Genomic DNA, 9,879 nt, shown 5'->3' on the forward strand with positions numbered 1-9,879 from the left:
AATGACTCAATATGGAATCAAACATTTCCGCATGTACCCGGGGTGGAGTGCAAAATGTTATGTAAATCCCCTTAACGACCTTTTCAGGCTGCCGACAATCACCATACAAAGGTGATTGGCAGCCGACACTGGTGCGCATTTATCCTTTTGCCCCAGCGTGTCTCTCTCTGTAGCGCCCCCTACTGTGAGAGGCGTGGGGTAGGGTGCCCAGTGGCACTTGTTGCCAATGGATGAAGCCAGCATGGATCCTCTCATGGCAACGATGCTGCTCGATGTAATAATGTTCGGTTTGTTTCCTGCTTCACACCTCGTTTGGGACTTTGCCCGACCTATAATCCAGTACATGAGACGCAGAGGGAGGTATCCCATGCTTGTCCATCCGAGTTCCAGCACTGCTTAGCCCAAACCAGCTCCTTTGTACCATTCCCACAGCAGTCTATTGGTTGCCCTCAGGCCATTTCATAATGCAAGTCTATTATCATGATTATTATGATTACTGAGACATACACAAACCCCAAATCCAAAATAAGTTCTTAATGTGAAGGCTCACAAAACTGCAACACTTCTCTCTAATGCATACACACTAACGCGTACACACACATTCTCTGTCTCGGTCGCACACACACACACACACACACACACACACACCAGATCAGTGTTCCCAAGCCCCTTACTGAGCGTTTTTATCCTTGCTAGGCCTCGTCTCAGAGGGGAGTAAGGCCCCTACTGAGATCCTTACCCACTTCCTACTGCGAAGCCTGTTTGGCTCCTTGGCAGCCCTCCTCCATTCACAAACAGCCATAAATTTACTTTGATTTGGGTATGACTAACTCGGCGACCTGCATAACATCTCTCAGGTGATGATATAGTCTGTATACATATCCCAGAAGCATATTTTTCCTGCAGGACAGAGCACTCCAGAGTCCCACTGTGGCTGCTCCCCTCAGGGGTCGTGGCCCTTAGGTGGGTTTAGGTGTTCATTGGGACACATCTGACACAAATAAAGAAAGGATTTAACAAAAAAAAGAGAGAGAGAGTGCAGGCATGTGTCTCTTTGTGCGCATGTTTGTGCATGTGTTGGAGAAAGTAGTTAAGCGTGTACACAATTTGTTTGTGGGTTTGGGCGTGTGTTCGAGGGGGGTGTGCGTGATATATACACCCCCTACTGTCCTATTTCTAGCCCCCTGTCCAGACATCACAACTGACAGTATCTGGTGAGATATGAAGCCGCAAGGAGGAAGGAGGAAGGAGGAAAAAGGACAGTGCTTCAAATGGATATTACCGCCATGTTTACCTGTGGAGTATGGAAAGGTGGATTCCGCAAAACCTCTTGGATCTTAAGTGTATCGACGGCTCACCGCATGGTACGTTTTAAATGTATTATGACAAAATTATGACAATATCAACTGAACAAAACCTGCTTTTTTTCTTTTTTTTTTTAAATGCTCATGCAATCAAAAGAAGGGTCAAAAACAACTGGACATCACTGAGCATTATTTATGCTAACAATTGGCCTACAGAGGTTTTCAGCCTGCAGGTGTAATCTTCTAGATACGTGAACTGGCTACATAAAATATGATGCTGACAGGTTTCATTTCACATGTTTGCCCTGATCTCTGCTGTCACACCGCAGCACCTGCACCTGTGCTCTCACTGTGCAAAGAGGGGGCTGGGGGCGGGGGAATTCTCTTGTTTTTTTCACAGCTGTATGGAGGATCACCGAACAGTTTATAGCTGCAGTTCACTTCTTGTCTTGTTAAGCTGTATGGTTTTTTTTGTTTAGTTTTTTTTTGTTTCTTGTCATGATCAGAAAGACATTCAACAACTTTGTGTTACGGATATCACTGTTTGCTCCAAAATGCAACCTTCTCAACAAAACTGTCTTGTCTGCAATTTACTGCCACCTGCTTTTTATTCCCTTGAGATGATTTTGAGAAGGTTAGATGAGACCATAGTGGAGCTGGGCGATATGGCCTTAAAGTAACATCGTGAATTGCAACTTTACTTGAAAATGAACAACTCGAGTCTCGGCTTGGACTTGAAAGTGACCTGACTCAACTTTAGACATGATGGATCAAAAAACCTTTATTCATTTTAGGTTTGACGAAATGATTTTTTTCATGGATGGTTATGTAAATTGTTGGCAGGAGCAAGAAATCTGCAGACATGTGCAACTTAAGAGCCTAAATCTGTTCATAACTGCGATATTCTGTGAACAGGGTGACTTGACTTATCCCCCAAAAAAACTACTAGGGACTTACTCCTCAAAAAGCACTGAAAAGCTCAAAAGCACTTCATCGATGCTGGGACTGCACCACACAATAAATTATCACACGTTTTTTGACCAAATACCTCGATATCAATATTGCTAAATATTGTAGTGATGACTATTGGTGCTTTCACAAAATATTAACACAATAAGATTTTTGATTTTATTTTTTAAATCATCAGTAAGGAGGATATGATAAGTGGGATAAGTTCAGAAAATGACATCACTTTACTGCAATACAGCCTTTCCAACCAGGAAAAGTCAACTTATCACATATCATGATATGACAATATCCCAAATCTAAGATGATATAGTCTAATATCACGATAGTTACATAGTATTGATTGATTGCCCGGCTGTAGACTGTAGGTTGCAAAATTTTCTTAAAGAAACTCATGTTTCTTCTCTAAGTCACTCACCAAAACTGAGTGTGTCAGAGTTTGTGTTTTCACCTGAAGACACCTGAGGCTTTTAGAAACCTTTGGTTTATGAACAAGGGTTTTCATTTTGGTCAAGATTGTTAAATCAGCTGCATGTCTTCTGAAACAGAAACAATGTGTAGTATCTGTTTTCACATTGTGCTGTTGGACCTACATCACTTATTGACTGAACAAAGTTTTGGGGGTTTGAATGATATCTTGGAAAACACAGAGAGGATAAAAAAAAAAACATATATTACATACTGACACCTTTTTTTCTTTTACTGTGTGTTTGATTGTAAACTATGATACAGTTTCCTCTTGTGTGAGAGTTAAATGTGTGAATCAACAAGAATCTAAACAACTGCCACTCAGTAAACACCTTCCACACATGCATTAAAAAAAGACAGCAGTTGCTGTGAAAATATGCTTGAAGTGATCTCTCAGGCATTTGGCATGGCAAAACCACAAATTATGGTAGCAGAGTGAGACAGCATTATGAGCCTTCACTGTGTGGTCCATCAGCAGCTATAGACCTTTGTCCCCTCCTGCTGCTCTCTCCTGCCCTTCTCCCCTCCTGCTGCCCCCTCTGCTGGGGGTAGCAGGCATAGTTGACCCTGGTTAAAATTCAACTGGCCAAACAAAAGCGTAGTCCGTTTTTTTCTTAATGACCTGGTCGTGGATCTTGAGAAAGTGGAAGTTGCAGACTTTGAAAACAAATACATCGATAGGTTTAAGTGAATTTAAACTGAACATGACAGACTGCAAGACATCAGCAGGATGCTCGTTAGGCAGTGAGCGATTTGTATTTTATGAGCATCGTCTAAAGTTTAGACAGTTATATAACAGAACATAATTAACTATGTCATACTATTTGAGGAGTTGTCATGTTGTTTTAATAAAGGATTCCGGAAATTGATCTACATTAGATCTCAGATGCATGGAATCGGTGCATAGACCTACATTTTGGAAGAGTTTCTGATGTAAATATTGTTGTTATTTGATTTTTGAAGTTTATGTGTCAATCCTTCAAGCAGCTGGTAGAATGGTGCACAAGGTAGAATCAGATTACTTTGAAATGTAGTCAGGTACTGAATATAAATTAATGTAATTAGTAACGTAATCCATTTAAATTGCACAAATAATGGAATAATGGAAGCTTTTGAATTACTTCGAAAGTAAAGCATTGAAAAACTTGAGTTCCACAAATATTGTTTTACTCTTTAAACGTCTCAAAACATTTTCGATACAAATACAATGACTTATGCATATTCCGAATTGTAAATGACTCAGTATCAGTACTGACACAGACTACAGGAGTACTGTGAGGATGCTATAACTTGCGGGCTGCTGTTCCACACACAGTTTAAATACATAATGACATTCAATGCCACATTTTAAATACCTGATCTAAAATGTAATCAGTAATACTTGATTTTTTGGCATGATGATCAAAATAAGAGTCAAGCCTCTCTCTCCCTCCCTCTGTCTTTCTCTCTCCCCCTCTCTTCCTTTTCTCTCCCTCTCTCTCAACCCAACCTAAAGAGGTGCAGATGGCCGCCCACTATTGAGTCCGGTTCTGATCTCTCACCATAATTGATTGATTGATTGAATGATTGAACATTGCATCGTGAAGAGATGACCAGTGTTGTTCACTTGAACTATCAATGGTGTCAAACGTTTTTTGTTTTCTTTTTTCCTGTTTTAGTCTCTTTGAATCACCTCACCTTTCCTGTTCATCCTGTGCATTAGCGTGATATCCTCCTTTTTTTCAGGGTTTTCATCTCGAACTCTGGGTGTCTGCTGGTGTGTTATTGTCTGTTCTGTTGACTTTTCACTTTGGTCAACTCCTGTTGTTTTAAATGTGCTATAGAAATTAATGACTTGACTTGCAGCGACCGTTTTTTTTTTTTTTGTTTAAAGGTGCAATATCTAAGAATCAGCCACCTGTCACATTCATTGTCAAAACAAATGATGGGCAGCTTATCACCACAGTAGTAACTGTACCTGCCGTTAGCTAGTTAGCACAAGTGCTCGAAGCAGCTGCACAAAAAAGGCAGAGTGCTCAGAAAAAGACGCTGGGCACTGCACCTTTTCTCTGGGCGGTATAAAAAAAAAAAAAATGCAATGTGGACACAGGCCCTTAGTCGTACAGTTAGTGGTCCAGACAGGGAATTTAGAGAACTGGGGAAGTGTGGGTGTTTACCCTGCAAGCACAGGAGCTTTGGACCTGGGCTTGCCGGGGCTAGCTGGTTAGAATACTAACTTAAGTAGATATCTCTGCAAGGCAATACATGGACGGCATAATGTCAAAACTGTTATTACTTCTTCTTTCATTCTTTTGATAGTTTTAGAAGAACCTGCCATTAAAGCTGCTGGTTTCCTTCCTGTCCTGTCACAGGGGCAACTCTAATTAAAATGCGTCACAACCGTTAAAAGTCCTGCACTTTAAATTCTACTTTAAGGCAGGGACACGGGAAGTCAGTCACAGTTGGGGCTGTAGAAGAGTCAGTCTATATAATGACGTCGTAGTAAATGGTTCGCACGATTCATGTTTTTATGTGTTCACTGAATGGCCTATAACATGTTATAGGTCAAAGCAGCCACTCTGCAAGGAGAGGGTGAGAAATTCCCCAGATACCTTTATAAAAACAATCAATTCGTGAGTTGGCGAGTCAGGAGAAACTCTGTAAACTTTGCAAAGTGCTGTTACTGACAAATCCTTAATTATTTGGGCCTTCTTATAAATTCGGCATATGTTATAGCTTTGTTTAGGAGCACCAGCATGCCTAGCTCCCGCACGTGCTTACACAATAAACTATTGCACACTGCAAGACATGTTTAATTTGTAATCATATCTAATTAAATATGATAACAGCAAAATGATAATGTGTTATCATTGAGTTACTTATCATCTTTTATAAACCAGTTACAGATGATAAAAAGTTAAAAAATAAAATAAAATAATTATTTAGCACCGAAACGTCCTTCTATGTATAAATACACTGTGTGTGCTTTATTAAGAGTTTATTGAGTGTTCATTAATTTCTTATTGAGATAAAGAGGTTAAATGGATAGTTAAACGTTGGAGACGGTGCGTGCAATCCCCCTCTCAGCCACAGGGGGCGACGTCTCCCGCCGTGGTGACCACGGAAGTTTTGGGGGACCGGAACCTTTGACGTGTCAAATTGTAGCCATCTTTCTGTGGAAGGAAACGCCTTGAAGAAGGAAGGAAACACACCAACTGTGTAAGTGTGTACGAGAAACCTGAATTTATCCAACTCATTGCTGTTTTCGCTGGCTGTAACGCGCAGAAAGCCGTGCGTTAACGTGTAAGTGTCGTCTGCGTGGCCGCCGTTACGTCAGTCAGGACGCTGAGAGAAAAGAGACGTTCAAACTTTACCGATTAGCTAGCTAGCTAAGCAGACGTTCCCCTGGTATTTCCGTGTTTACCACTCGTGTCCAGACTTGTATTTAATTGGCATGAAACACTTGAAAACAAACTTAGCGTACCTTAAAGTAGTTTTTCAATAAACTTCCGAAAATTTGAACTGGTTGGGTAAGTGTTAGCACTACATCTTAGCAAGCTAACTTTGTAGTATGGATACGTCAGGTTAGTCCGGTAACTTTTAGCATTGCAACTTGACAAGCTAATGTCATAGGACTCCAGCGAGCCGCCTCCTTGGGTCTTCACGTCTAGTTTAATTCACAAGAGTAACAACCGTAGTTAACCATTTTCAAACACCAATGTTTAAATCTATTATCTCTATAGAACTGACATATGTTGTAGCAAAGACGAGCAGAGCAATGATGTCTGTGAATTGGGGCTGGCATTAAAATGACATTGCGATTGTTTTTGACTGATATTATTATTGCGATGTTATTCAATATGAGTGGTGATTATATATTTTGAATCCCGCTTTTGAAATGAACTGTAAAAGCTTTCAAATCATGCGACATTTGTTGAGGTCAGAACCAAACAAACCTGTTTTCCTCTCACCTGGAGAACAGGATTTGTAGGCCTGAGCAGCCCTACGGTTGAATAATACCTTTTTAATAACATCCAGTACCCTTGAAGATGTTGATAACAGGTGAAAGATAATGTTTTACATTTTTCCCTGAGGTTTGCATAGGAAATGTTATTCGATGTACAGATAGGCTGTATTAAAGAGTGCACTGAATGGTTTCACACTGTCCGTAGAGAGAGAAATTGGATTGCTTTCACCTGCAGCTCTGCTTTTTTTTTTTTCCAAAACCCAAAGACATTGTTTCATATCACACTAGATAAAGATGAGCAGTCAGTACTTCCTCGAAATAAGTGAATGTTGGGCATTTTGCGTTTAAAAATCACTCAATTGGTTATGAAAATTGATGCTGATTATTTTCCTTTCCATGCTTCTCCGCAGGTTTCTTTTTTGTTTGTTTTTGCTAAAGTAGGATCCAATCACCAGGAAGTCAGGATGGGGGGAGTTTTTGCAAAGGTCTTTGCGGGTTTGTTTGGGAAAAAGGAGATGAGGATCCTCATGGTTGGTCTGGATGCTGCCGGAAAAACAACGATTTTGTACAAGCTCAAGCTCGGAGAGATTGTGACTACTATTCCAACAATCGGTAAAATAATTATGTTTATTCTGAGACTAATACATGGCTGTTAGGTTTAACATCACATAATTGTTTTCTAAGAAGCCAGTTTATGAAATGTGTGCCCTCATAACTGTTAAACTATAACTTTTTTCTCCTTTAGGTTTCAATGTAGAGACAGTAGAGTACAAGAACATCAGTTTCACAGTATGGGATGTTGGTGGTCAAGACAAAATTCGACCGCTGTGGCGTCATTACTTCCAGAACACACAGGGTACGTTCAGTAATATCAGTTCTTAGAGCTTTGATTTGCTTTAATTAACTTTTGTTTCTTGTTTAAGTTTCCGTTGTGTTGTATTTTAAAGCTACAGTACACATCGCACACACTCATTTTTTTCCCCATTTGCTCTTGTTCCAGGTCTCATCTTTGTCGTTGACAGCAACGACAGAGAGCGAGCTGGGGAGGCTCGTGAAGAGCTTTCTAGAATGTTGAATGAGGATGAGCTGCGTGATGCTGTGCTATTAGTCTTTGCCAACAAACAAGTAAGTCATACTTCTGAAAACAATTAATGTATGCAGGTGTATAATCTAAACATTTTGCTGCTTGTTTTTCTGTTGTATTCACAAGATTGGCTTCTAATATTTTCTCACTGTTTATAGGACCTTCCGAATGCCATGAATGCAGCAGAAGTCACAGACAAGTTGGGACTTCACAGCCTACGCAGTAGAACATGGTACATACAGGCAACCTGCGCCACCTCTGGGGACGGCCTTTATGAGGGTCTGGACTGGTTGTCTAATCAGCTGAAAAACAGATCTTAACCTGCTGTCCACAACTATTCTACTACACCCAATCTACTCTACTCTTAAGGTGTTGCCAAACGGAGTTACCTTGTCCAAAAAAAAAGAAATGCAGGTTTTTCTAGTTTCACCTCAGATGTTATTATCACAAACATATAGACCAGATGTGCGGGTGATTTATTCTTCTAAAGCTGTGGGTTTTTTTGTTTTATTGTATGTAAATGTAAGTATATTTGGTAATGGAGCAGCTTCTTGCACACATACAAATGGTAATTTCTCTTTCTGGTTGTTGGACAGCCATCGATGCATTCAATAAGAAAAAGGGAAGCGATGGAATAAGAATGGCCCCTAGGACCTCAACGCAATCTGATGACTGGTTATGATCTGGTCACATGTACTGTAAAGAGCGGTCCGTGAGGGGCTTTTAGTTTTCTAGAAACCGGATGGAACATGATGCACTACTTGCAGCTAATATAGTTGTTTCAGCCAGTGACTACATGTCCCTGATTACCATTTATAAAACACTGGCATTGACTATTTGTACTCTGTACTGACATTCCTCTGTGAACACTAACCAGCGTTTGTGATACATATGATGGCTTGATTTTAGAAATGCTACACTGATGTCCCATCTGTCTGCTTTATGGTTGTTTGAAAGGCAGTCTGTTGAGTCAGCATTAATGGGTTTTTTTTTGTATTTCTGAGTCTCAGGTTTATCATGTGCTGCCTCTGCAATACTTACTAGAAATACAGCATGAAGTGGTCTGCTGGTCTTAAAGGACATGCATATTTACTGGGTGTTTACATCATTAAGCTGCACAGGAGCTGTTACCCAACTGAGTACATATTTCAACAGCCATATGCTATAACTTGTTATGTGTATTGTGGCAAGTAATTGTAACTAAAGGAGTTGCACACTGCTCTTCTGTCTTCACTAAAGGCTTTAGCAAGTGACGCTTTTCCTTTATTCAGTTATCAAATGTGGGAAATGGCATTTTTAATGGCAATACAGAATCAGTTTCAGCTACAGCTTTCAGTTTGATATAAGAAACCAGTATTTCTTTGTTTGCAACACATCATCCCTGAGGTAAACAGGACAAGGTATCAAAGACACATGTTGCCTCTCATTTCCAAGCTTCTTTTCTTAAAGGTGTGGGTGTTGCTTTACTACTCTGAAGATGTTTCAGGGCTGCATTAAAGATTATTTGACTTATAACTGCTTTAATTTATCTTAATCTCTTAAGTTTTTTTTTTTTTTTATGTAAACCTTTTGTTTTGTGAGGAAAAGGCAATGTAATTTAAGTGACTGGGTAAAAAAAAAAAATCTTTCAATCTATGCAATAAAAATGTTGAATGCTGAGGTGTGGAATGTAGCTTTTTCTCCCTTTTTGGTATAATTTTGTGACTTTGTACAACTTTTAAAGGATGAGTTCACCCAAAGATGAATGTATTGCTTTAGCTGGAGTAGCTGGGGACTTGATTCTAAATGTAAACAAACAAAAATGCAGCATTGAATGGCTCCACACAGCTCGTCTGATGTAATCCAAGCCTGTGGATGCCCAGAGATGTCAAACTGATTTGAAAAGTTATCAAAAGGCCCCTCCCCACACTTTTTTGTATAACATTATTTTCCAAATCAATTTGTGATCTCAACAAATGCATATTAGTTAAGGTATGCTGTTGGGAAATGAAGCAATTGGAGGATGTCCCTTTCACAATTATTTGACATTTTACTGGCATAACAATTAAACTGATGTTAGGGCCGTCACCCTTTGACCCACGGAGAAATGCGATGGCCTGAGCTGGTGTAAA

General features: G+C 39.9%; 1 protein-coding gene across 4 annotated transcripts; it reads left to right on the plus strand.

Annotated features, from left to right (window-relative positions):
• Positions 1–1,226: 1,226 nt before the first annotated feature.
• arf1 (ADP-ribosylation factor 1) lies at positions 1,227–9,427 on the plus strand. Of its 4 annotated transcripts, none has more exons than XM_030403061.1 (5): positions 1,227–1,364; positions 7,095–7,296; positions 7,430–7,540; positions 7,685–7,809; positions 7,927–9,427. In XM_030403061.1, exons 1-5 carry the CDS (start codon positions 1,272–1,274, stop codon positions 8,086–8,088), a joined length of 693 nt encoding a protein of 230 aa, XP_030258921.1. In that variant the 5' UTR covers positions 1,227–1,271; the 3' UTR covers positions 8,089–9,427. The 4 variants fall into 4 exon arrangements, with proteins under 4 accessions (XP_030258921.1, XP_030258922.1, XP_030258923.1 ...); XM_030403062.1 differs by lacking the exon at positions 1,227–1,364 and adding an exon at positions 5,797–5,936; XM_030403063.1 differs by lacking the exon at positions 1,227–1,364 and adding an exon at positions 5,892–6,020.
• The last annotated feature ends 452 nt before the right edge of the window (positions 9,428–9,879 follow it).

The sequence above is a fragment of the Sparus aurata genome, chromosome 21, assembly GCF_900880675.1.
Source record: "Sparus aurata chromosome 21, fSpaAur1.1, whole genome shotgun sequence".
Taxonomy (NCBI): Eukaryota; Metazoa; Chordata; class Actinopteri; order Spariformes; family Sparidae; genus Sparus; species Sparus aurata.

Bases quoted from the DNA above. Each gene is read 5' to 3' on its own strand.
- arf1 (XM_030403061.1), top strand. From the start codon at position 1,272: ATGGATATTACCGCCATGTTTACCTGTGGAGTATGGAAAGGTGGATTC. The intron at 1,365-7,094 runs GTACGTTTTAAA...GCTTCTCCGCAG, and splicing joins TATCGACGGCTCACCGCATG to GTTTCTTTTTTGTTTGTTTT. The intron at 7,297-7,429 runs GTAAAATAATTA...TTTCTCCTTTAG, and splicing joins GACTACTATTCCAACAATCG to GTTTCAATGTAGAGACAGTA.